The following is a 27,751-nucleotide window of genomic DNA, read 5'->3' on the forward strand; positions in this document are numbered from 1 at the left end:
CTTGTTCAGGGGCTATGGCTAATAGTATTAGAGGCAGAGGATCAGCAGGGCTGCCAGGCAACTGGTATTGCTTAAAAGGAAATAAACATGGCAGCCTCCATATACCTCTCTCTTCAGTTCCCCTTTAAGCGCTAGAGATTTTAAAAGCTCTTGCTAATGCAATTCTGTGGGGGATTTTTACAAAATCACATTGCTCCAATGTGAACACACACACAGGTGAACATTAGCAAGAGCTATTAAAATCACAAAGCGCTTAGAAAAGCTCTTGTATTGTGCACCAGCCCTCATTGCTTCATCTTCCTCTCCATCCCTACATAGTATCGCCCTCTAAATTGTAACCACACACAGGCAGGATCCTCCTCCTATGTTCACATCTCTGCTCTGCTAGTCCCATCAAATATGTTCCTGTATTGCTGAATGTAATTTTACTATGCATTAATTATGCATGTATGTTCAAGCACAGTGGGTAGTGGTTAGCACTCTTGCCTTGCAGCCCTTGGTCCCTGGTTTGAATACCAGCCAGGGCACTATTTGCATATTCTTCCCGTGTCTACATGGCTTTCCTCTGAGCACGAGTCCTCCCCCCCATCTCAAAAACACACAGATAAGTTAATTGGCTTCCCCTCCATCCCCCCAAAAAAGAAAATTGGCTCTAGACTACAAAAAGCATATGACTACTATGATAGGGATTAAATTGTGAGCTCCACTGAGGGACAGTAAGTGACAAGACTCTATACATCCTTGCAGAAGATGTCAGCGCTATATAAACACAAAATAACAATACTATACATTCATTTGTGGCTCCTATTATTGTCTATGTTATACTTTTGTCAGTACCACAACATACATGACATTATATAATGCTAACAATCTCCTGTGCAGTACAGACGTCAGAATGGATGCTCCCATCTGATGCTTGTCACAAGTTGAGCTCTGTGACAGATTATCTGAGCCATACCAAATGAATGAGAAGTCAAGCTGCAGCAGGATGACACGGCAGCCTCTCCTTCCCAGGAGGACCCCCCATGTCTGGCTGTGCAGAAGCAATGCCTGTGGTCACCCCTTGCACTGTCCCCCAGCTGCAGCTCCCCTGTGATCAGAGCAGGAAGGGGGCATCCGGCTATATACCTTCTCCTCCACCTCCTGCTCCCGGGGCGGCCTCTGCCTCAGCTCCGTCATGGTGCCGCTATGGAATGTACCGCTCCGGTGTGATCACCCCCAGCTAATTCCCCGATATTCCTCTGACGCGATACACCACAACCTCCTCCTTCTCCAACGCGGGAGCGCGCCTAGCGGGCACCCTCACCTCCTTCCTTGCGCTCATTGGACTAGCCAGCAGTCAAATAGCGCCCCCATTGGCCCCCTGAAAATGAAGCTCGTACTCCAGCAATCCGAGGGAGCGCCTGTGTGACGTGGTGACGTCATTATTTCCCGCACGCAGTCCCCAGATGTGTGAGTGAGTGATGTGAGAGAGAGGCAGGCAGCGGCTGTTGCTGAGGTGCACTCGCCTATGCATGGCTTATCATCTGTGGAGAAGTGCTCATCCTCACTACCTCTCTCCTCTCAGTACACATCATGGTGGTGCTTGGAGTGAAGTTACACCAGATTTCCAGTATATATTTTTAAACATCTTTTTATTGATGTAACAAACAAGTGTGGTTGACAAATAGCAAAATGAAATGCAATGGCAAATCGAATAATGCACACTGTACATAGATCATATTATTAACAATGTTGTCTAAACAGGTGGAGATCTGAAGCCAACAAATTCAAAAGGCTTATTTTTACAATAGAAGACACCGCCCTCGCAAGAGCACCCCAAATTTTTGATGTTCAAATATCGAGAAAATCAAAAACTTCTAAAGTACAAAGAGTTGGCAATCCCAGCCAGGTTGACTGCTGTCAAATTGCTCAGTCCAGCTCCTTAGGATCACATCCCCTCTTCAATGCTCATAGAAAAAGATTGCACATATTTCCAAATGGGGTGACTATAATAATTCAATAAAATAGTATGGGGCGACTTAAAATGACCCAACATGGTCATGAATTGACATATTTAAACAATTATAAAATACAGGGCCAGATTTACAATAAGGCACTGTAGGCACGTGCCTACGGGCACCTGATGATTGGAAGGCGGCTCACTCCCCTCCCCTAGTGCCCCCATCCCTCCTTCGCTATGCAGAGTCCTGAGCAGAGAATAAATGGGAGGTTACTTACCCAGCTCTTGGCATTCCTCCGATGAGATCTATCTTCAGCCGGGGGCACTACTAGCTACTTATATTAGGTAGCTAGAGGTACCTCAGTATTAAAGAGACTCTGAAGCGAGAATAAATCTCGCTTCAGAGCTCATAGTTAGCAGGGGCATGTGTGCCCCTGCTAAACCGGCGCTATCCCGCGGCTAAACGAGGGTCCCTGACCCCCCGAAATCCCCTCCGAGCAGCGGGGTATCTTTTTCGGATTGAGGCAGGGCTAACCGCCGCAGCCCTGCCCCACGCGCTTCTGTCAGCGCGTATCTCCGCCTCTCCCCCGCCCCTCTCAGTCTTCCTTCGCTGAGAGGGGTGGGGGAGAGGCGGCAATGCATCGCTGATAGACGCGACTGGAGGCAGGGCTGAAGCCGTTAGCCCTGCCTCTAGGAGCAGCAAAATCTACGACCAATTTGGTCGTTGATTTTGCGGGGGGGTTGGGGGTGAAGGGACCCCCGTTTAGCCGCGGGATAGCGGCGTTTTAACTATGAGCTCTGAAGCGAGAATTATTCTCGCTTCAGTGTCTCTTTAAGGGACACTCGTAGCTATGAGCGTACATCAAAAAAGGGCGTCGGGAAAAAAGGGCGTGTGGTGTAAACGATAAACAGTATTATCGTTTATTGAAATATTGTGTAGAATTTCGTTTACAAATAGTGTTTTAAGAATTTATAAATCACTAAATAATGTGTATCAGATCGGCAATTCTTAAAACGTTAATTTTCCCTATTTCTAAACTGAAACTTATATTTACGTTTATTAAAAACCCTCCCTGTACCTATCCCTAACCCCTAGACCCCCTGTTGGTGCCTAAACCTAAGACCCCCCTGTTGGTGCCTAAACCTAAGACCCCCCAGTTGGTGCCTAAACCTAAGACCCCCCTGTTGGTGCCTAAACCTAAGACCCCCCTGTTGGTGCCTAAACCTAAGACCCCCCAGTTGGTGCCTAAACCTAAGACCCCCCTGTTGGTGCCTAAACCTAAGACCCCCCTGTTGGTGCCTAAACCTAAGACCCCCCTGTTGGTGTCTAAACCTAAGACCCCCCTGTTGGTGCCTAAACCTAAGACCCCCCTGTTGGTGCCTAAACCTAAGACCCCCTATGGATAATAATGTTTTACAGACATTCATAAATAAAAAATGTAAATAAAAAAATGTAATTATTTTTTTTGGGTGGATAATAATGTTTTAGAAATGTTTTAGAAATAGTGATTTAGTATCTTCATAAACGTTATTCGTCACGGGCTCATTTTGTAAAGTGAAATCATCACAAACATAGTTATAAATCCTTAAAAATCTCCGGGCGCCGTTTGTTAAAACGTTAATAATCTCCGGCGCCTTTTTTTCCCTGTTCGGCGCCCATTAAACGATATTTATAATGGGAGTGAATGGGGCGCCCTTTTTGTCCACTTGTCTCATGCGCCCAAATCTCCTGCTTCCAGCTATGATGAGCAAGGGAGGAGTGACATCTGGGCCAGCGAGCACACTTGTGGTGCTGTTCGGCTGGGCTTTGTAGGGTCATGGAGGGCAAAGTCTAGGGTGCCAGGACATCTGTGCCTATAGGCTCCTGATATAACCAAAATAAAAGAAAAAATAATTAAAAAAGGAATAGAAGTTGGTTCTCCTATACTACACCTCTCTCCCCAGCCCCAATATTCATTCCCTATCCCATCTCACCGAGTCTATATGATCAAAAATTTCCAAAAGACCAAGATAACCCCCTATTTTGGCTTTCAAATACCATAACGTATGTTCAGATGGTTTCATGACCTGTATTATTTGATCCCTGGTATAGCATTTTTCGATAAAAGTCTGCCAGGTGTTAAATCATTTCTGTACTGTTTTAGTTTTATGTCTCTCTATGTTAAGTCTTTCTAATTGGTCCAGTGATCATTTATTTGTGTTCTTCAAAAGCTGTTTCTGAAAATATTTTGAACATATATTTCTAATTAGCTGTCTCATATCTGGTACACACGATGCTATTTCTCGTGAGATCGATGGGTCGAACCAATGATTTCTGTCATTTCCGATTGAGAACAGGATTGATTTTCAGACCATTACTGCACAAAATCAATTCCATTCTCGATCATGAGCAGATTGGACGTGACGGAAATTCTCAATTCAACCTGTCATTCTGAAAGGAAATTATTATTATTATTATTATTTATTGTATTTATAAAGCGCCAACATATTACGCAGCGCTGGACAATAAATATATACAATGATACAAGGATGACATACATAGGGTTATACACATAGAACAAAGTTATACATACAAATTGTACAAAATACATGATCATGCAATATGGGCTGGTTAGGTAGGCCCAGTAATACAAGTACAGGCTGTCATAGGACAGGAGCACATGATCCTGTAGATTACACTAGGGAGTGGAGGACCCTGCCAGAGGCTTACAATCTAAAGGGAGGGGTGGAAACACTAGGGGGGGCTGTTAAATATTCCTTAGAGAGTTACTGTGTGGTAGGAGGTGGGTAGGCCATCATAAAGAGGTGGGTTTTGAGGGCTTGCTTGAATGTGTTGAAAGAGGGAGCAAGTCTGATGGGTGGTGGAAGGGCATTCCAGAGGGTGGGGGCAGCTCTTGAGAAATCCTGGAGGCGGGCATGGGAGTGTGAAATGCGCGGGGTGGTGAGGCGAAGGTCGTTGGAGGAACGGAGGGGGCGACCTGGTGTATACTTGTGAACAAGCTGCGAGATGTAGGTAGGGCATGTTTTGTGCACAGATTTATACGCCAGGCATAGAATCTTGAAACTTATCCTGAGACGGATAGGGAGCCAGTGCAGGGATTCACAAAGGGGAGATGTGGATGCAGAGCGGTGCGAAGAATGGATGAGTCTTGCAGCCGCGTTCATCACTGATTGAAGGGGGGCAGTGCGTTTCAGGGGGAGGCCAGAAAGGAGTGAGTTACAGTAATCAAGGCGGGAGATGATGAGGGCATGGATGAGCAGTTTGGTCGTGTCCGGGGTTAAGAATGGGCGGATCTTGGAGATATTACGGAGGTGGAAATTGCAGGCTCTTGTGATGTTTTGGATGTGTGGGATGAAGGAGAGGTCAGAGTCCAAGGTGACACCCAGGCAGCGGGCCTGGGAGGTAGGGAGAATGGTTGTGTTGTCGATTGTGAGGTGGAAACCTGGGATGGGTGCAGCAGCATGGGGTGGAAGGATCAGGAGCTCAGTTTTGTCTAGGTTAAGCTTTAGGAACCTAGCTGACATCCAGGAGGAAATTGCTGAGAGACACGAGGAGACCTTGTTTATGGTGGTGGCTGAGAGATCGGGGGTATGGAGGTAAATCTGAGTGTCATCTGCATAAAGGTGGTAATTGAAGCCCAGGGAGGAGATAAGCTTGCCAATTGAGGAAGTGTATATGGAGAAAAGAAGGGGGCCTAGAACAGAGCCCTGGGGGACCCCAACTGAAAGGGGGGCAGGAGTTGAGGAGGAGCCATTGAAGGAAGTGGTGAAGGAGCGATTGGATAGGTAGGAGGAGATCCAGGCCAAGGCAAGCCCATGGATGCCCATGGACTGTAGTGATTGGAGGAGGAGGGAGTGGTCAACAGTGTCAAATGCTGCAGAGAGGTCAAGGAGGAGCAGGATGGAATAACTGCCTTTGGCCTTGGCAAGGGTAAGGTCGTTGACCACCTTGGCGAGGGCTGTTTCAGTTGAGTGCGCAGGTCGGAATCCAGACTGTAGGGGGTCAAGTAGGGCATTGGTGTTGATGTATTGGGTAATGCGCTGGTGGACTAGGCGTTCGAGGAGTTTAGAAGCATAGGGAAGGAGGGAGATTGGGCGGTAGTTTGAGGGTAGGGATGGGTCGAGTGAGGGTTTTTTCAGCAGGGGAAGCACAGTGGCCTGTTTGAATGCTTTGGGGAAGATGCCTGTGGAAAGGGAGAGATTGAACAAGGAGGTGAGGACTGGGGCCAGGTCAGAGAAGTGGGGACGAAGAGTATTCGCGGGTACCGGATCACAGGGAGAGGATGTGGGGGGGGAAGCCACTAGCAGCATGCTGACTTCATCAATGGTGGCAGGAGCAAAAGAGGCGAGGGGTGGATGAGACAAGGGAGCCGCTGGGAGGGAAGGCAAGGGGACAACCTGAGACGCATTGGTAAGGGAGGGATGGAGGAGGGAAATTTCATTGCGTATTGTTGCAATTTTAGTGGTGAAGTGGTTGGCAAGGTCATTGGCTGAGAGGGAGGAGCTGGGAGGGGGAGGAGTGGGGTTGAGGAGGGAATTGAAGGTAGTAAAAAGCTGTCGAGGGTTGGAAGCTTGGGTTACAATCAGTGCTGCAAAGTACCTTTGTTTAGCCTCGGAGAGGGCAGTGTGGAAGAGTAACAGTTTGGCCTTGTAATCTAGGAAGTCAGCATTGAGATGTGATTTCCTCCATTTCCGTTCGGCTGCTCGAGTTTCTTTCCTGAGGTTACGTGTGTGGGTGTTGTGCCAGGGTTGGGGGTTGGGGGGCTTGATAGGGCGGAAGATTGAGGGGGCAGCTTGATCTAAAGCAGATGAGAGGGCAAGGTTATATTGTGCAGCCGCTTCATTGGGGCATGTTAGGGTGGGTAGGTGGGAGGAGAGGGAGAGAAGGGGACTTGCTAGGACATTTGGGTTGAGATTACGTAGGTCTCTCTGCCATCGACCAGGCTGAGGGGTGGGGAGAGAAGTTGTTGGTGGGGAGATAGTGAAGGTAAGGAGGTGATGGTCAGAGATAGGGAAAGGTGCGATGTCCAGGTTGCTGAGGGAGGTGGACTTTGAGAATATGAGGTCAAGAGTATGACCAGCGCGGTGGGTGGTGGAATTTGTGTGCTGAGAGAGACCAAGGGATTTGGTGAGGGAAAGTAGCTGCTTGGCAGCAGTGGAGATAGGCTCATCGATAGGTAAGTTGAAATCCCCGAGTATGATGGTGGGGAGGTCAGATGACAGGATGTGGGGGAGCCAGGAGGCCAGGTTGTCCAGGAAGAGTGAAGTTGGAGCAGATGGGGGGTGATATAGGACCGCAATGATGGCTGGGAGAGGTTGGTACAGGCGGATTACATGGGCCTCGAAGGATGAGAAGTGCAGGGAAGGGGGCGGTGATAGGACCCGGAAGGTGCAGGGTGCGGAGAGAAGCAGACCCACTCTTCCTCCAGACCTGTTGTCAGGTCTGGGGGTGTGACTGAGATGCAGTCCCCCATAGGAGAGAGCAGCGGCTGCGGTACAGTCAGAGGGGGTGAGCCATGTCTCTGTAAGGGCGAGGAAGGTGAGGGATTTAGAGAGGAAGAGCTCATGGATGGATGTGAGCTTGTTGCGGACAGATCTGGCATTCCATAGACCACAAAACAGAGGGAGAGAGTGCCTGGGGGTTGTAAGGATGGGAATGAGATTATTATGGTGTGGTCTGCGGATGCAAGAGGAGTGTGGAGGGGCTGGAAGGGGGTTGGCTGGGAGTTTGGGGACCAGTGGGGGTCTAGGAATGGGTGGGTTGAGGATGGAGGGAGAAAGCACTGGGACCAGCTGGAGAAGCAGGTGGAGGAATAGCATGTGGTAGTGGTGGAGGGGTGGCAAAGGGTTGGTAGGAATATGGTGGGTGAAGTGTGGGTGAGCCAGAGAAAGGACTGGGGGGAAGGGGTGCATTACGTTGTGTGGAGAGGAGGCTGGCAGTGGTTTGGACAGAGGTAGATGTGTAGAGAACGGTGGAAGATGCATGGAGTAGGAGAGAGGAAGCAATGTGTGTGAGGTTTGAATAGTGATCAGGAATGCAGGTGAGGCTAAAAGATTGAGGAAGTTACCTTGGTGTAATGCTGATTTCTGCTGAATTGCTGTTGAATTCTGGTTAATTTCCACCCTTTGAAACGACCCTTAGAAGACGACCCGAAGTCGGCCGGCCCGACTACCAGACCTCCTGATATACACACAGCATCAGAGCAAATGAGTAATCAGGATGGTCTGGCAGACGATTTGCAATTAAGCAGGGGGGAGGGCCACTATAGTCTCCTGCAAATCAAACAAGCTTGTAGGTGTTACAACTTTGTTTGAAATTACAGATAGGCCAGCAGTGTGAAACAAAAGCCAGAATTTCAATAGCAAGTAGTAAATTACAATGTAAATATGTTACTTAGGCGCTACTAATATGAAAAGCAGAGCAGGACAGCAGAAATCAGCCACATGTAATATATTAGAGATGAAACATACACAGCAGATGGATGCAGCAGGAATCGGTTTCAAATTGAGTGCAGGTCAGATTAGAGATGAAACATACACAGCAGATGGAAGCAGCAGGAATCGGTTTCAAATTGAGTGCAGGTCAGATTAGAGATGAAACATACACAGCAGATGGATGCAGCAGGAATCGGTTTCAAATTGAGTGCAGGTCAGATTAGAGATGAAACATACACAGCAGATGGATGCAGCAGGAATCGGTTTCAAATTGAGTGCAGGTCAGATTAGAGATGAAACATACACAGCAGATGGATGCAGCAGGAATCGGTTTCAAATTGAGATTTGCATTGTGTGTACCAGGCATTGTGTGTACCAGGCATAAATGACCCAGCGAAGGCCCCTTCCCCACTTTCCATAGTAACGCATGGCGCTTGCATTGATAAATAGTTCCCCTGATGTGATGCAGATCCCATTCATTTATAATCCATGGAATCACACTGCATGAATTGAATGCAACCATGTGTTACATTACAATGCTGAAATGCAACACATGGTTGGAAACATCAGACAATGCAGTCTATGCGCTTCTGAAGTCCTTGATCGCACACACTATGCATTGCTGAAAACACAATCAGCAACACCCGGCCAGTGCTTGCACAGTAAAGCCCGACTCCGGCGACCCGGAAGAGGATCCTGGGGGACTTTTAGGTAAGCTACGGGGCAGAGAGGAGAACGGGGGGAGCGGTGGGCATCAGGATAGTTAAAAGTATACCCTGAAACAGGAGGTTTCTCTAGCTTTATTCGGCTCTGGTATTCTTTAAAAGACAACTGTATCGAGAGGTATGTGGAGGATGCCGTATTTATTTCCTTTTAAGCAATACCAGTTCCCTGGCTATCTTGCTGATCCTCTGTCTCTAATACTTTTAGCCATAGACCCTGAACAAGCATGCAGCAGATCAGGTGTTTCTGACATTATTGTCAGATCTGACAAGATTAGCTGCATGCTTGTTTCCCAGTGTTTCTTGGTGACACCATGGAAAACAAAAGTTTTCTTTCTTAAAACAGAAAGAATTTGCGATAATTCAGGTTGGAGTGAGCTTGAGATGTCTCCCAGTGCATCACTGCTGAATATATGCAAATTAACCAATGTTGCCCTTAGAAGCTAAACACCCCTCCAGATCCGCTTAACCACTTGAGGACCGTGGGCTTTACCCCCCTTAAGGACCAGGCACTTTTTTTCCATTCAGACCACTGCAGCTTTCACGGTTTATTTCGCTCATACAACCTACCACCTAAATGAATTTTGGCTCCTTTTCTTGTCACTAATAAAGCTTTCTTTTGGTGCTATTTGATTGCTGCTGTGATTTTTACTTTTTATTATATTCATCAAAAAAGACATGAATTTTGGCAAAAAAATGATTTTTTTTAACTTTCTGTGCTGACATTTTTCAAATAAAGTAACATTTCTGTATACATGCAGCGCGAAAAATGTGGACAAACATGTTTTTGATTAAAAAAACCCCATTCAGTGTATATTTATTGGTTTGGGTAAAAGTTATAGCGTTTACAAACTATGGTGCAAAAAGTGAATTTTCCCATTTTCAAGCATCTATGACTTTTCTGACCCCCTGTCATGTTTCATGAGGGGCTAGAATTCCAGGATAGTATAAATACCCCCCAAATGACCCCATTTTGGAAAGAAGACATCCCAAAGTATTCACTGAGAGGCATAGTGAGTTCATAGAAGATATTATTTTTTGTCACAAGTAAGCGGACAATGACACTTTGTGACAAAAAAAAAAGTTTCCATTTCTTCTAACTTGCGACAAAAAAAAAATGAAATCTGCCACGGACTCACCATGCCCCTCTCTGAATACCTTGAAGTGTCTACTTTCCAAAATGGGGTCATTTGTGGGGTGTGTTTACTGTCCTCGCATTTTGGGGGGTGCTAATTTGTAAGCACCCCTGTAAAGCCTAAAGGTGCTCATTGGACTTTGGGCCCCTTAGCGCAGTTAGGCTGCAAAAAAGTGCCACACATGTGGTATTGCCATACTCAGTAGAAGTAGTATAATGTGTTTTGGGGTGTATTTTTACACATACCGATGCTGGGTGGGAGAAATATCTCTGTAAATGACAATTTTTTTACACACAATTGTCCATTTACAGAGAGATTTCTCCCACTCAGCATGGGTATGTGTAAAAATACACCCCAAAACACATTATACTACTTCTCCCGAGTACGGCGATACCACATGTGTGGCCCAAATAAATTTCGTTTCAAGACTACTCCTCACGGTTTAGGGCCCCTAAAATGCCAGGACAGTATAGGAACCCCACAAATGACCCCATTTTAGAAAGAAGACACCGCAAGGTATTCCATTAGTAGTACGGTGAGTTCATAGAAGATTATGACACTTTGTGAAAAAAAACAATAAAAATCAATTTCCGCTAACTTGTGACAAAAAATAAAATCTTCTATGAACTCACCATACTAGTAACAGAATACCTTGCGGTGCCTTCTTTCTAAATTGGAGTCATTTGTGGGGTTCCTATACTGTCCTGGCATTTTAGGGGCCCTAAACCGTGAGGAGTAGTCTTGAAACAAAATTTCTCAAAATGACCTGTGATATCCTAAAGGTACTCATTGGACTTTGGGCCCCTTAGCGCAGTTAGGGTGCAAAAAAGTGCCACACATGTGGTATCGCCATACTCGGGAGAAGTAGTACAATGTGTTTTGGGGTGTATTTTTACACATACCCATGCTGGGTGGGAGAAACAACTCTGTAAATGGAAAATTGTGTGTAAAAAAATCAAAAGATTGTCATTTACAGAGGTATTTCTCCCACCCAGCATGGGTATGTGTAAAAATACACCCCAAAACACATTATACTACTTCTCCCGAGTACGGCGATACCACATGTGTGGCACTTTTTTGCACCCTAACTGCACTAAGGGGCCCAAAGTCCAATGAGTACCTTTAGGATTTCACAGGTCATTTTTGTTTCAAGACTACTCCTCACGGTTTAGGGCCCCTAAAATGCCAGGGCAGTATAGGAACCCCACAAATGACCCCGTTTTAGAAAGAAGACACCCCAATGTATTCTGTTAGGAGTATGGTGAGTTCATAGAAGTTTTTATTTTTTTGTCACAAGTTAGCGGAAATTGATTTTAATTGTTTTTCTTCACAAAGTGTCATTTTCAACTAACTTGTGACAAAAAATAAAATCTTCTATGAACTCACCATACTCCTACCGGAATACCTTTGGGTGTCTTATTTCTAGAATGGGGTCATTTGTGGGGTTCCTATACTGCCCTGGCATTTTAGGGGCTCTAAACCGTGAGGAGTAGTCTTGAAACCAAATGTCGCAAAATGACCTGTGAAATCCTAAAGGTACTCATTGGACTTTGAGCCCCTTAGCGTACTTAGGGTGTAAAAAAGTGCCACACATGTGGTACCACCGTACTCAGGAGAAGTAGTATAATGTGTTTTTGGGTGTATTTTTACACATACCCATGCTGGGCGGGAGAAATATCTCTGTAAATGACAATTGTTTGATTTTTTTTACACACAATTGTCCATTTACAGAGAGATTTATCCCACCCAGCATGGGTATGTGTAAAAATACACCCCAAAACACATTATACTACTTCTCCTGAGTACGGCGATACCACATGTGTGACACTTTTTTGCAGCCTAGGTGCGCTAAGGGGCCCAACGTCCTATTCACAGGTCATTTTGAGGCATTTGTTTTCTAGACTACTCCTCACGGTTTAGGGCCCCTAAAATGCCAGGGCAGTATAGGAACCCCACAAGTGACCCCATTTTAGAAAGAAGACACCCCAAGGTATTCCGTTAGGTGTATGTCGAGTTCATAGAAGATTTTATTTTTTGTCACAAGTTAGTGAAAAATGACACTTTGTGAAAAAAAAACAATAAAAATCAAATTCCGCTAACTTTTGACAAAAAATAAAATCTTCTATGAACTCGTCATACACCTAACAGAATACCTTGGGGTGTCTTTTTTCTAAAATGGGGTCACTTGTGGGGTTCCTATACCGCTGTGGCATTTTACGGGCCCAAAACCGTGAGTAGTCTGGAAACCAAATGTCTCAAAATGACTGTTCAGGGGTATAAGCATCTGCAAATTTTGATGACAGGTGGTGTATGAGGGGGCGAATTTTGTGGAACCGGTCATAAGCAGGGTGGCCTTTTAGATGACAGGTTGTATTGGGCCTGATCTGATGGATAGGAGTGCTAGGAGGGTGACAGGAGGTGATTGATGGGTGTCTCAGGGAGTGGTTAGAGGGGAAAATAGATGCAATCAGTGCACTGGGGAGGTGATCGGAAGGGGGTCTGAGGGGGATCTGAGGGTTTGGCCGAGTGATCAGGAGCCCACACGGGGCAAATTAGGGCCTGATCTGATGGGTAGGTGTGCTAGGGGGTGACAGGAGGTGATTGATGGGTGTCTCAAGGTGTGACTAGAGGGGGGAATAGATGCAAGCAATGCACTGGCGAGGTGATCAGGGCTGGGGTCTGAGGGCGTTCTGAGGGTGTGGGCGGGTGATTGAGTGCCCTAGGGGCAGATAGGGGTCTAATCTGATGGATAGCAGTGACAGGGGGTGATTGATGGGTAATTAGTGGGTGTTTGGAGGAGAGAACAGATGTAAACAATGCACTTGGGAGGTGATCTGACGTCGGATCTGCGGGCGATCTATTGGTGTGGGTGGGTGATCAGATTGCCCGCAAGGGGCAGGTTAGGGGCTGATTGATGGGTGGCAGTGCCAGCGAGTGATTGATGGGTGGCAGTGCCAGGGGGTGATTGATGGGTGGCAGTGACAGGGGGTGATTGATGGGTGACTGACAGGTGATTGACAGGTGATCAGTGGGTTATTACAGGGAAGAACAGATGTAACTAATGCACTGGCGAATTGATAAGGGGGGGTCTGAGGGCAATCTGAGTGTGTAGGCGGGTGATTGGGTGCCCGGAAGGGGCAGATTAGGGTCTGATCTGATGGGTAACAGTGACAGGTGGTGATAGGGGGTGATTGATGGGTAATTAGTGGGTGTTTAGGGTAGAGAACAGATGTAAACACTGCACTTGGGAGTGATCTGACGTCGGATCTGCGGGCGATCTATTGGTGTGGGTGGGTGATCAGATTGCCCGCAAGGGGCAGGTTAGGGGCTGATTGATGGGTGGCAGTGCCAGGGGGTGATAGGTGGCAGTGCCAGGGGGTGATTGATGGGTGGCAGTGACAGGGGGTGATTGATGGGTGATTGACAGGTGATCAGTGGGTTATTACAGGGAAGAACAGATGTAACTAATGCACTGGCGAATTGATAAGGGGGGGGTCTGAGGGCAATCTGAGCGTGTAGGCGGGTGATTGGGTGCCCGCAAGGGGCAGATTAGGGGCTGATCTGATGGGTAACAGTGACAGGTGGTGATAGGGGGTGATTGATGGGTAATTAGTGGGTGTTTAGGGTAGAGAACAGATGTAAACACTGCACTTGGGAGGTGATCTGACGTCGGATCTGCGGGCGATCTATTGGTGTGGGTGGGTGATCAGATTGCCCACAAGGGGCAGGTTAGGGGCTGATTGATGGGTGGCAGTGCCAGGGGGTGATTGATGGGTGGCAGTGACAGGGGGTGATTGATGGGTGATTGACAGGTGATTAGTGGGTTATTACAGGGAAGAACAGATTTAACTAATGCACTGGCGAATTGATAAGGGGGGGGGTCTGAGGGCAATCTGAGCGTGTAGGCGGGTGATTGGGTGCCCGCAAGGGGCAGATTAGGGTCTGATCTGATGGGTAACAGTGACAGGTGGTGATAGGGGGTGATTGATGGGTAATTAGTGGGTGTTTAGGGTAGAGAACAGATGTAAACACTGCACTTGGGAGGTGATCTGACGTCGGATCTGCGGGCAATCTATTGGTGTGGGTGGGTGTTCAGATTGCCCGCAAGGGGCAGGTTAGGGGCTGATTGATGGGTGGCAGTGACAGGGGGTGATTGATGGGTGATTGATGGGTGATTGACAGGTGATTGACAGGTGATCAGGGGGATAGAGGTTAGTGTTGGGCGAACAGTGTTCGCCACTGTTCGGGTTCTGCAGAACATCACCCTGTTCGGGTGATGTTCGAGTTCAGCCGAACACCTGACGGTGCTCGGCCAAACCGTTCGGCCATATGGCCGAACTAAGAGCGCATGGCCGAACGTTCCCCGAACGTTCGGCTAGCGCTGTGATTGGCCGAACGGGTCACGTGGTTCGGACCCGAACGCGCTCTGATTGGCCGAACGGTCACGTGGTTCGGGTAAATAAATACCCGAACCACGTCATATCTCCGCCATTTGTCTGTGGGTGTAGCTTTGGGTAGGCAGGCAGGGTAGTTCGCGCTCCAGCCACGCTAGCCAGGGTCCCCCCTGTCATTGTGTCACTGCTGGGAACAGTAGTACACCGCTTGCTCAGCCACACTATATAGCATTCTGTTTACTGCCACTCTGTGTACCTCGCTCAGCCACACTATATAGCATTCTGTTTACTGCCACTCTGTGTCTGCTGGGAATAGTAGTACACCGCTTGCTCAGCCACACTATATAGCATTCTGTTTACTGCCACTCTGTGTACCTCGCTCAGCCACACTATATAGCATTCTGTTTACTGCCACTCTGTGTCTGCTGGGAATAGTGGTACACCGCTCGCTCAGCCACACTATATAGCATTCTGTTCACTGTTCTGTGTCTGCTTGGAATAGTGGTACACCGCTCGCTCAGCCACACTATATAGCATTCTGTTTACTGTTCTGTGTCTGCTGGGAATAGTGGTACACCGCTCGCTCAGCCACACTATATAGCATTCTGTTCACTGTTCTGTGTCTGCTGGGAATAGTGGTACACCGCTCGCTCAGCCACACTATATAGCATTCTGTTCACTGTTCTGTGTCTGCTGGGAATAGTGGTACACCGCTCGCTCAGCCACACTATATAGCATTCTGTTTACTGTTCTGTGTCTGCTGGGAATAGTGGTACACCGCTCGCTCATCCACACTATATAGCATTCTGTTCACTGTTCTGTGTCTGCTGGGAATAGTGGTACACCGCTCGCTCAGCCACACTATATAGCATTCTGTTCACTGTTCTGTGTCTGCTGGGAATAGTGGTACACCGCTCGCTCAGCCACACTATATAGCATTCTGTTCACTGTTCTGTGTCTGCTGGGAATAGTGGTACACCGCTCGCTCAGCCACACTATATAGCATTCTGTTTACTGTTCTGTGTCTGCTGGGAATAGTGGTACACCGCTCGCTCAGCCACACTATATAGCATTCTGTTTACTGTTCTGTGTCTGCTGGGAATAGTGGTACACCGCTCGCTCAGCCACACTATATAGCATTCTGTTTACTGTTCTGTGTCTGCTGGGAACAGTAGTACACCGCTCGCTCAGCCAGAGTATATAGCATTGTGTTTACTGCCACTCTGTGTACACCGCTCAGCCAGACTATATACCATTGTTTACTGACACTCTGTGTACACCGCTCAGCCAGACTATATACCATTGTTTACTGACACTCTGTGTACACCGCTCAGCCAGACTATATACCATTGTTTACTGCCACTCTGATTCTGCTGGGAACAGTAGTACACCGCTCGCTCAGCCAGACTATATAGCATTGTGTTTACTGCCACTCTGTGTACACCGCTCAGCCAGACTATATACCATTGTTTACTGACACTCTGTGTACACCGCTCAGCCAGACTATATACCATTGTTTACTGAAACTCTGTGTACACCGCTCAGCCAGACTATATACCATTGTTTACTGCCACTCTGATTCTGCTGGGAACAGTAGTACACCGCTCGCTCAGCCAGACTATATACCATTGTTTACTGACACTATATAGCAGACTATATAGCATTGTGTGTACACCGCTCAGCCAGACTATATACCATTGTTTACTGACACTCTGTGTACACCGCTCAGCCAGACTATATACCATTGTTTACTGCCACTCTGATTCTGCTGGGAACAGTAGTACACCGCTCGCTCAGCCAGACTATATACCATTGTTTACTGACACTCTGTGTACACCGCTCAGCCAGACTATATACCATTGTTTACTGCCACTCTGATTCTGCTGGGAACAGTAGTACACCGCTCGCTCAGCCAGACTATATACCATTGTTTACTGACACTATATAGCAGACTATATAGCATTGTGTGTACACCGCTCAGCCAGACTATATACCATTGTTTACTGACACTCTGTGTACACCGCTCAGCCAGACTATATACCATTGTTTACTGCCACTCTGATTCTGCTGGGAACAGTAGTACACCGCTCGCTCAGCCAGACTATATACCATTGTTTACTGACACTCTGTGTACACCGCTCAGCCAGACTATATACCATTGTTTACTGCCACTCTGATTCTGCTGGGAACAGTAGTACACCGCTCGCTCAGCCAGACTATATACCATTGTTTACTGACACTATATAGCAGACTATATAGCATTGTGTGTACACCGCTCAGCCAGACTATATACCATTGTTTACTGACACTATGTGTACACCGCTCAGCCAGACTATATACCATTGTTTACTGCCACTCTGATTCTGCTGGGAACAGTAGTACACCGCTCGCTCAGCCAGACTATATACCATTGTTTACTGACACTCTGTGTACACCGCTCAGCCAGACTATATACCATTGTTTACTGCCACTCTGATTCTGCTGGGAACAGTAGTACACCGCTTGCTCAGCCAGACTATATAGCATTGTGTTTACTGCCACTCTGTGTACACCGCTCAGCCACACTATATAGCATTGCGTACTCTGCCAGTCAGTGTGTATATTGCTGGGATCAGTAATACTCCACTCACCGTCAACCACTATATGAGCTCAACATGAGTTCCCCAGAGACCTCCGCTGTGAGCAGCACTCCCAACAACAGCAACAGCCAACGCCCCACGCAAGCTATAACATCCACCCCAGCAGCCAGTGGTCAGCAGCAGCCCTCCCCGGAGGAGAACGTTGTGTCCATCAGTCCGTCGCCAGAGCGATTAATGAGGGCTGCCATTGAGGAGATGATGGGGCCTGATGTGGAGGAGGAGGTCTGGCTCAGGCCAGCATCCCAAGTTAATGTTGAGGACGATGAGGGGTCTGTGTCTGGGGATGTTGGGGTGGCAGAGGTGGTGGGTGGGTCAGACTCAGGAGAAGAGTTGTATGATGAGGATGATGATCGGGACCATCTGTATGTGCCTCAGAGTCCGACCCCGGAAAACATGTTGTATCGTGTGTTTAGGTACTAAAATCTGCGTTCCCTCCCAGTAGTGTTGGGCGAACAGTGTTTGCCACTGTTCGGGTTCTGCAGAACATCACCCTGTTCGGGGTGACTATATAGCAGACTATATAGCATTGTGTTTAATGCCACTCTGTGTACACGGCTCAGCCACACTATATAGCATTGTGTTTACTTCCACTCTGTGTCTGCTGGGAACAGTAGTACACCGCTCACCCGCCACTGTATAGCATTGTGCTCTGTGTCACTGCTGACAATAGTGGTACACCGCTCACCCACCACTGTATAGCATTTCTGTACTGCCACTGTACTGCTGCCAGTCAGCGTGTACTTTAAGGATAAGTGAAATGAGGAAGAAATCCGGTGAAAGAGGGAGGGGCAAGGGAAGAGGTGTTTCCCCTGACGGTTCACGTACAGGCCACAGGGGAGCACCCAAGAAAACCCACTCAATACTGCCCATGTTGTCCAGGACAACAACCCTCACAGATCCAAAAGAACAGGACCAGATAATTACTTGGATGACCTCTCAAGCGTCCAGCAGTGGGTTAAGCAGCACCAGCACATCACGCACGAGGTCCGAGTCCTCAGCCAGTTAAAGTCTGGGCTTTCTTTGAAGACTGCACTGAGGATGTTACCATGGCGATTTGCAAGGTGTGCAAGACCCGCCTGAGCAGGGGGAAAAGTATTAACAACCTCTCCACCACCAGCATGAGCCGCCACATTCTATCCAAACATCCCACTCTGTGGGCAAACGCGGCAGGACAGGGTACCACCAGCAACACTGCCTCCCTTGGGTTCACCAGACTCACCACCAGACCCGCCTCAGCAGCAGCAGTAGCCCAGCCATTGCGTGGTTCACAACATTCACAAACATCAGACGATGCTGACACTGTCACTTTCCGGACTAGTGCTCTTGAGGTCTCCCAGTGTTCATCAAACACAACAACCAACAGCCCTTCGGTGTGCAGCGCTACGGTTGAGTTGTCTGTCTCTGAGATGTTTGAGCACAAGAGGAAATTGCCAGCAAATGACCCCCGGGCCGTGGCAGTAACAGCCAGCCAGCATATCCAAGCTTCTGGCCTGCGAAATGCTGCCATATCGAGTGGTGGAGACAAACAGCTTCAAGGGCATGATGTCAGTGGCCATCCCACGTTACGTGGTTCCCAGCCGCTACCACTTTGCGCGCTCTGCAGTGCCTGAGTTGCATGAGCACGTGGTCAGCTAAATAACCCGAAGCTTGAAGAATGCCGTTGCCTGCAAGGTTCACCTCACCACTGACACCTGGACAAGTGCGTTCGGCCAGGGTCGATACATCTCCCTTACCGCGCACTGGGTGAACCTTGTGGAGCCTGGCAGCGATTCCTCACCTGCTACGGCGCGGGTGTTGCCCACGCCGCAAACAGCTGGATAACAACAGCAGCACCTACCTCTCTGACTCCTTCTCCTCCAACGCATCTCAAAGCTGTACCTCATCCGGAAATGCTAACCCAGCACCAGCAGCAGTAGGATCGTGGAAGCAGTGCAGCACAGCTGTTGGCATGCGTCAGCAAGCGTTGCTGAAGCTGATCTGCCTTGGGGATAAGCAGCACACAGGGGAGGAAATTTGGAGGGGAATAAAGGAACAGACGGATTTGTGGCTGGCACCGCTGGACCTGAAACCGGGCATGAAGCTAGACACCTGGCACGAACTGGCAATGTACGCAATAGAGGTGCTGGCTTGCCCGGCAGCCAGCGTTATGTCGGAACGCTGTTTCAGTGCTGCCGGAGGCATCATCACAGATCGGCGTATCCGCCTCTCCACAGAAAATGCAGACCGTCTGACTCAAATTAAAATGAATCAATCCTGGATTGGAAACGACTACGCAACACTCCTGGACCCCAACCAAGTAACATGACCGATGAACATCTGGGATGGTTTAGCGTTTCCGGTCCCTGTTTATTGAACCTCTCATCTGTATTACATTTATGACTGCATGGCGGCAAAAAGCATTGCTGCTATATCCGCACGCTTTTTGTCCTCATGCAAGGCCTGGGTTGTTGTGTCTCACAAAGCGTGGCCTTCTCCTCCTGCGCCTCCTCCTGTTCCATCACGTGTGCTGCTGCTGCTGCTGCTGCTGCTGGGTTACCGTTGCCGGTCCCTGTTTATGGAACCTCTTATCTTTATTACATTTATGACTACATGGCGGTACAAAGCATGCTATCCGCACGCTTTTTGTCCTCATGCAAGGCCTGGGTTGTTGTGTCTCACAAAGCGTGGCCTTCTCCTCCTGCGCCTCCTCCTGTTCCATCACGTGTGCTGCTGCTGCTGCTGCTGCTGCTGGGTTACCGTTGCCGGTCCCTGTTTATGGAACCTCTTATCTTTATTACATTTATGACTACATGGCGGTACAAAGCATGCTATCCGCACGCTTTTTGTCCTCATGCAAGGCCTGGGTTGTTGTGTCTCACAAAGCGTGGCCTTCTCCTCCTGCGCCTCCTCCTGTTCCATCACGTGTGCTGCTGCTGCTGCTGCTGCTGCTGGGTTACCGTTGCCGGTCCCTGTTTATGGAACCTCTTATCTTTATTACATTTATGACTACATGGCGGTACAAAGCATGCTATCCGCACGCTTTTTGTCCTCATGCAAGGCCTGGGTTGTTGTGTCTCACAAAGCGTGGCCTTCTCCTCCTGCGCCTCCTCCTGTTCCATCACGTGTGCTGCTGCTGCTGCTGCTGCTGGGTTACCGTTGCCGGTCCCTGTTTATGGAACCTCTTATCTTTATTACATTTATGACTACATGGCGGTACAAAGCATGCTATCCGCACGCTTTTTGTCCTCATGCAAGGCCTGGGTTGTTGTGTCTCACAAAGCGTGGCCTTCTCCTCCTGCGCCTCCTCCTGTTCCATCACGTGTGCTGCTGCTGCTGCTGCTGCTGGGTTAGCGTTGCCGCGTGGTCCCTGTTTATTGAACCTCTTATCTTTATTACATTTATGACTACATGGCGGTACAAAGCATGCTATCCGCACGCTTTTTGTCCTCATGCAAGGCCTGGGTTGTTGTGTCTCACAAAGCGTGGCCTTCTCCTCCTGCGCCTCCTCCTGTTCCATCACGTGTGCTGCTGCTGGGTTAGCGTTGCCGCGTGGTCCCTGTTTATTGAACCACTTATCTTTATTACATTTATGACTGCATGGTGGTACAAAGCATGCTATCCGCACGCTTCTTGTCCTCATGCAAGGCCTGGGTTGTTGTGTCTCAAAGCGTGGCCTTCTCCTCCTGCGCCACCCTCCTCCTGTTCCATCACGTGTGCTGCTGCTGGGTTAGCATTACCGGTCCCTTTTCCTGGAACCTCTTATATGTATTACATTTATGACTGCATGCCGACAAAAAGCATGTTACCTGTGCAAAGAAAACAGACATTTCCCGCATTTAAAAGACAGTTTTCCCTTTGAAACTTTAAAATCGATTTTCTCAAAAACTATAAGCTCTTTTTGCTAAATTTTTTTTTCCTCTTGTACCCACTCCCAAGGTGCACATACCCTGTAAATTTGGGGTATGTAGCATGTAAGGAGGCTTTACAAACCACAAAAGTTCGGGTCCCCATTGACTTCCATTATGTTCGGAGTTCGGGTCGAATACCCGAACATCGCGGCCATGTTCGGCCTGTTCGGCCCGAACCCGAACATCTAGATGTTCGCCCAACACTAATAGAGGTATACAGTACACAGGGGGGGGGGGGGCGGTCTGGGGAGAATCTGAGGGGTGGGGGGGGGGGGTGATCAGGAGTCCCCAGGGGGCAGTTTAGGGTTAAAAAAAATAGTGTTGACAGATAGTGACAGGGAGTGATTGATGGGTGCAAACAGGGGTCTGGGGGGTGAGCAGGGGGGGGGGGGGTCTGAGGGGTGCTGTGGGTGATCAGGGGGCAAGGGGGGGAGATCAGTGTGCTTGGGTGCAGACTAGGGTGGCTGCAGCCTGCCCTGGTGGTCCCTCGGACACTGGGACCACCAGGGCAGGAGGCAGCCTGTATAATACACTTTGTAAACATTACAAAGTGTATTATACACTTTGTATGCGGCGATCGTGGGGTTAACATCCCGCCGGCACTTCCGTATGGCCGGCGGGATGTTGCGGTCGGTGAGCGGAGTCAGGCGCCGGCGGAGGATCGCGTCACGGATGACACGATCGCTCCGCCCATGCCCCTACAAGGACCGCCGCCATTTATCAATACGGCGGTCCTTGCGGGGTCCACTTCCCGGCCGCCAATTGTCTATACGGCGGTCGGGAATTGGTTAAAGTGGTCTGAAAGCCAGCATTTATACTTTGCTCTAAAATATTCCTCACAGCTTGAAAGCTACTATCCCAGAATTTTTTTTAGCAGAACATCACTGAAATGGTTAAACAAAGCACTTTGTCCTGCTATTCAGCTTCAAATCCGCATCCAAACTGGAGATAACAGTATCTTTGTTTGCATTCCAATGTTGATACATGTGTGTAAACACAGTGTAAGAAGTGAAAATGAGCTCTCTGTGAAGCTTCAATCACACAAACAGCTCAGAACATCTAATTAGAAGATGCTAATATATAATACAAAGCAGTTTGAATAAAATGCAATGGCAGGTTTCAGGGCAAGATAAACCATACTTTGGAAACTTGTAATTTGTAAACAGACAATATTAACTTATGCACAAAAGCAAATATGATAACTGCATGAGTAAAAAAAAGTAGGAAAACACATTTTTATTGAATGTTTCAGACCACTTTAAAAGGAAATAGATATGGCAACCGCCATTTGTCTGTACCCTCGGGTTTCTTTTAATCACAGCTTAATGATAGTAATGATCTTGTGGAGCAGCTTCTGAAATGGCAAACAGGACCCAGCAGGGGAGATATATCCCCGCTTGTGTTTGTAGTAGCAGCTATAAACAAGTGTCAGTTATCTGTTATCCAGCCACTCAAAAATATGTATTCATAAGAACAGGGGTCTAGTCCTGGGAAAAGAAGTGAGTGGACTCACTCGGAGAACCGCGCGGCGCGCCAAAAAATGGGCATGGCCAAGCACACCATGGGCGTGGTCATGGGTGGGGCCAAATATACATGACCTTAGCAGTGATGTAAAAGGTCTGCCGAGGAATTTTGAGCTCTGCCGTAGTGTATCCCCCAAAAATAGATGTAATCTGACAGCATTTCACCAAAAAGACACATAATCTGGTAGAATTTCCTCCAAAATACAGATAATATGGAAGTGGTTCCCCCAAAATAGACAATGTGGCAGCAGCAGTTCCACCAACATACACATAATTTGGAAGCAGTTCCCCAAAATACGCGAAACCTGGCAGCGGATCACCCAAAATACACGTAACACCCAAAGGACATATAATCTGGCAGTAGTGGTCCCCCAAACATACACAATCTGGCAGCAGTTCCCCAAAATACACGTAATCTGGCAGCTGTGGTCCCCCAAACATACACAATCTGGCAGTAGTTCCCCAAAATACACTTAATCTGGCAGCAGCCGTTCCCCTAACATACACATAATCTGGCAGCTGTTCCCCAAAATACATAACAGCGGTTCCACAAAAATGCAGATAATCTGACAGCAGTTCCCCCAAAGTAGGTACCCCCAGGTAGCCAGGTCTATAGGTGTCCCCAGTATAAGTAGCCATGAGAATAGCAGTCCCCAGTATATGTAGCCAGAGGTATAGTTGCCTAGTATATGTAGCCAGGGGTATATATGCCCAGTATATGTAGGCAGGGGTATATATGCCCAGTATATGTAGGCAGGGGTATATATGCCCAGTATATGTAGGCAGGGGTATATGTGCCCAGTATATGTAGCCAGGGGTATATATGCCTAGTATATGTAGGCAGGGGTATATGTCCCCAGTATATGTAGCCAGGTGTATATGTCCCCAGTATATGTAGGCAGGTGTATATGTCCCCAGTATATGTAGGCAGGTGTATATGTCCCCAGTATATGTAGGCAGGGGTATATGTCCCCAGTATATGTAGGCAGGTGTATATGTCCCCAGTATATGTAGGCAGGTGTATATGTCCCCAGTATATGTAGGCAGGTGTATATGTCCCCAGTATATGTAGGCAGGGGTATATGTCCCCAGTATATGTAGGCAGGTGTATATGTCCCCAGTATATGTAGCCAGGGGTATGTCCCCAGTATATGTAGGCAGGTGTATATGTGCCCAGGTAGCCAGGGGTATATGTCCCCAGTATATGTAGCCAGGGGTATATGTCCCCAGTATATGTAGCCAGGGGTATATGTCCCCAGTATATGTAGGCAGGGGTATATGTCCCCAGTATATGTAGCCAGGGGTATGTCCCCAGTATATGTAGGCAGGGTATATGTGCCCAGGTAGCCAGGGGTATATGTCCCCAGTATATGTAGCCAAGGGTATGTCCCCAGTATATGTAGCCAGGGGTATATGTGCCCAGGTAGCCAGGGGTATATGTCCCCAGTATATGTAGCCAGGGGTATGTCCCCAGTATATGTAGGCAGGGGTATGTCCCCAGAATATGTAGCCAGGGGTATATGTGCCCAGTATATGCAGCCAGGGGTATATGTGCCCAGTATATGTAGCCAGGGGTATACATGCCCAGTATATGTGGGCAGGGGTATATGTCCCCAGTATATGTAGGCAGGTGTATATGTCCCCAGTATATGTAGCCAGGGGTATATGTGCCCAGGTAGCCAGGTGTACCCCCACCCGGAGGGAGCAGAGCAGAGAAGGAGAGCTATGGGGACAGCGGGGATGGGCGGTAATCTCCCCCCCCCCCCCAATCCCTCAACTTCGTGCTCCCCTTCCTGCCTCTCCCCTCCAGTGTTGTGAAGTGTCGGGCCGGCGGCGAAGGTGGGCGGAGACTTACCTCGTTCCAGTCGCATGGGACGCTCCGCTCTGTGTGCGGCTAGTCTGGTCTTCTAGCCACACACAGAGCAGAGCGTCCCATGCGACTGGAACGCGGAAAGTCTCCGCCCACTGTCGCCGCCGGCCCGACACTTCACAACACTGGAGGGGAGAGGCAGGAAGGGGAGCACGAAGGTAAGGGATGGGGGGGGGGAGATTTCCGCCCATCCCCGCTGTCCCCATAGCTCGCCTTCTCTGCGCTGCTCCCTCCACACAAGCCAGGGTGAACGGCGTTCACTCTTAAGGAAAAGTGGGTGGACGCCGTTCACCCGCGTCCACGCAGGACTCGACCCCTGCATAAGAAGCAGAGAGAGGTTACCGGCCCTGGGTTTTCTCAAGGATTTATTTGCACTATTCACATTATTATTTAGTATTTATATAGCACTGACATATTCCGCAGCGCTATACAGATTATATAGTCGTATAACTAACTGTCCCTCAGAGGCAGAGCTGGGACAAGGTCCTCCAGCACCCAAGGCTGAGACACCAAAATGCGCCCCTCCATCCCTCCCACCCCAGCCGTCACACACTGATTGCTATTAGACTAAAAGGCGCCCCAGGGCACCCAATCCTCCCAACACCTTAATATCTAGTTATCGGACTTGCAGTCACTGCCATGTATCACCTTTTTCCTATTTCTTTCTGCTTCAAACACAATGGGGGAATGATAGCTGAGTGAGTTGTGCGCCCCCTCCTACACTGCTCCCTGAGGCTGGAGCCTCTCTAGCCTCTGCCTCGGCCCGGCCCTGCTCAGAGGAGCTCACAATCTAATCCCTACCATTGTCATATGTCGTTATAGTGAAGTGTATGTAGCTTAGTCTAGGGCCAATATAGGGGGAAGCCAATTAAATTATCTGTGCTTTTGGACACCAGAGTGCCTGGAGGAAACACAATCAGACACAGGAAGAATATACAAACGCCATGCAGATGATTCCCTGGCTGGGATTCAAACTAGGGATTTGAGCACTGTAAGGCAAGGGTGCTAACCTCTACACCACCATACAACAGTATGGAACAGTATGGAACGGCTGTGTAAAGCTGTGTAACGCATGTGTTCCTCAATGCAGAACTATGCATCGCTATTCTTTTTTTTTTCTTTCTTTTCAAAGTAGGTGCCTTTGTATCTGTTGCTATGGGTTTCATTGTTCATTAACCTGGAAGTTCCAGAGCCACTTATTGCCAAGCACATCTGGTACACATCGTTTAGGAGTTTTCTGTACTTCCTTAACAACATGTGAAATAAAATAAAACACACAGCTTATGTGTCCACATAGAACTACATTTTATATGCAATGTGTCTACTGTTTGTTTTTTTTAGTTTTTTTTAAATGACTTTCAACAGAGCACCTGGCATTATGCACTCCTCTGCAACAGACAAGTGTAAGCAGTTCCATGGAACTGAACTTTAAAGGACAACTGTAGAGAGAAGAATATGGAGGCTGCCATATTTATTTCCTTTTAAGTAATACTAGTTGCCTGGCTGCCCTGCTGATCTATTTGGCTGCAGTAGTGTCTGAATAACACCAGAAACATGCATGCAACTAATCTTGTCAGATCTGACAATAATGTCAGGAATACCTGATCTGCATATGCTTGTTCAGGGGCTATGGCTAAATGTATTAGAGACAGAGGATCAGCAGGATAGCCAGGCAACTGGTATTGTTCAAAAGGAAAAAAATATGGCAGCCTCCATATACCTCCATATTCCTCCCGCTGCAGTTGTGCTTTAAGCTCAGTACAGTGTATAGTGCTTCTGCTATGCAGTGCATTAAGCTGCAGCGCAACACGCAGTGTGACTGGGCCATTATGCAGAGGTTTAAAGTGATGGCATATAGCGGCAGCTGAGAATGGCCTCCCCTTCTTTGTCTCTGAACTGATAATAAATCCAGCAGGGAGCATTCAAAATTGATGTCCTAATTGGCTGGTAAATTGTGCTGGGTACTCCAGATGTCTTGAGGGACATGCTGTGTAGTGTAAATAATGTCACCACATTGGTGTGCTGTCTGCTATATCTTCTTTCATCATAAACTCTCACTTCCTAAAACTTAAAGGACCACTATCACAAAAAAATAAAACAAAATTTTGAATGTGTTAAACATACATTTGTTTCAGGATACAATGTGCTATAAATGTATTTTTCCATTGACGGTGTCACAGTAGGTTGTAACACTCTGACAGGTTTTGGACTATTCCATCGCCTCATGGGGTATTCTCTGGGTTTTCTTTATTTTCAAAAGCATTTCCAGAACCGCAGTTGCTCAGTCCGAATACCAAAATAGTGTCATCTTTGATCCTTTCCAGATAGTGCTTTTGTAAAGGGTAAAGGAAATATTGAGAATCTACCATGAGGTGATGGACCAGTTCAAAACCTGATTTACTGCCTAGTGAAAGTGACAGCAGTGCAGGAGAAAAGTAATTTACAGTGCATGTTAATCTGGGAGAAATGTACTTCATATTAGCATGTGTACAATTGTATCTTACATTTTAAAAATGTTCATGATAGTGGACCTTTTACAACTTATCTGAATCTGCGGCAGTATATCTACGCCCCGCAGGGTTTCATGTATAGTCCCAGGGGCGTAGATAGTCATATTCGCCAGCCATAAACGGGGGGAAGGGTTGGTGTCATGTCACTAACTGTCCTTAGAATTTTTAGTAATCACCGTCTCATATCATCCTTAGTGACAAATGACACCGACAGAGGTTAGTAATTAGACTGTAAGCTCCTGAGGTCAGAGATCTACGGAGGGGGGCGCCTCCCCCACATAAGGCGCCTGTAGTCTTTCACCCAGCCATCACCTGACCAAGGAGAGCTTCACTGAACAGTGAGATAAGACAGCGAAAGTCCTACCCTGAAGCCACCTGATGGGCAGCACATGTGAATAGCAAAGTGGCCGCAGTGGATCATGATTACCTAGTCCAAGGCTGGGTCCTCCTCTTCTCTACTTCACTGCAGCTTATCACGTGACAACTGTGACAAGGAGATGCTGCTACACAGTGAGAGAGACGGGCCATATAGCTACACTTCTTACTAATGTGTGTGTGTGTGTGGGGGGGGGGGGGGGCAAGGTACACAGAATATGGCTGCACCTCTTACTCCTACTTCAGATGGGTACATGGATGTAGTAGTAGTAGTAGGTTGGTTGGCTTCTTCCTACATGTCTGACCACCTTCAGAGGT

At 47.9% G+C, this 27,751-nt stretch overlaps 2 protein-coding genes across 3 annotated transcripts in view; one reads left to right on the plus strand and one right to left on the minus strand.

Moving 5' to 3' along the window:
• The window catches only part of CDS2 (CDP-diacylglycerol synthase 2), a 102,336-nt gene extending 100,944 nt beyond the window's left edge, over positions 1–1,392 (minus strand). Inside the window, exon 1 of one of the 2 annotated variants that reach the window (XM_068274812.1) lies at positions 1,307–1,392. In XM_068274812.1, the coding sequence (XP_068130913.1) occupies positions 1,307–1,324 (18 nt within the window). In that variant the 5' untranslated portion in view covers positions 1,325–1,392. Of the gene's footprint in view, positions 1–1,128; positions 1,278–1,306 lie in introns of those variants that run through there. The other variant, XM_068274811.1, reaches the window with a different exon arrangement.
• Positions 1–27,751, plus strand: part of TMEM230 (transmembrane protein 230) — a 608,298-nt gene that overhangs the window by 26,212 nt on the left and 554,335 nt on the right. The window lies entirely within an intron of this gene.

Source organism: Hyperolius riggenbachi, chromosome 3 (assembly GCF_040937935.1).
Source record: "Hyperolius riggenbachi isolate aHypRig1 chromosome 3, aHypRig1.pri, whole genome shotgun sequence".
In the NCBI taxonomy this organism is placed as follows: Eukaryota; Metazoa; Chordata; class Amphibia; order Anura; family Hyperoliidae; genus Hyperolius; species Hyperolius riggenbachi.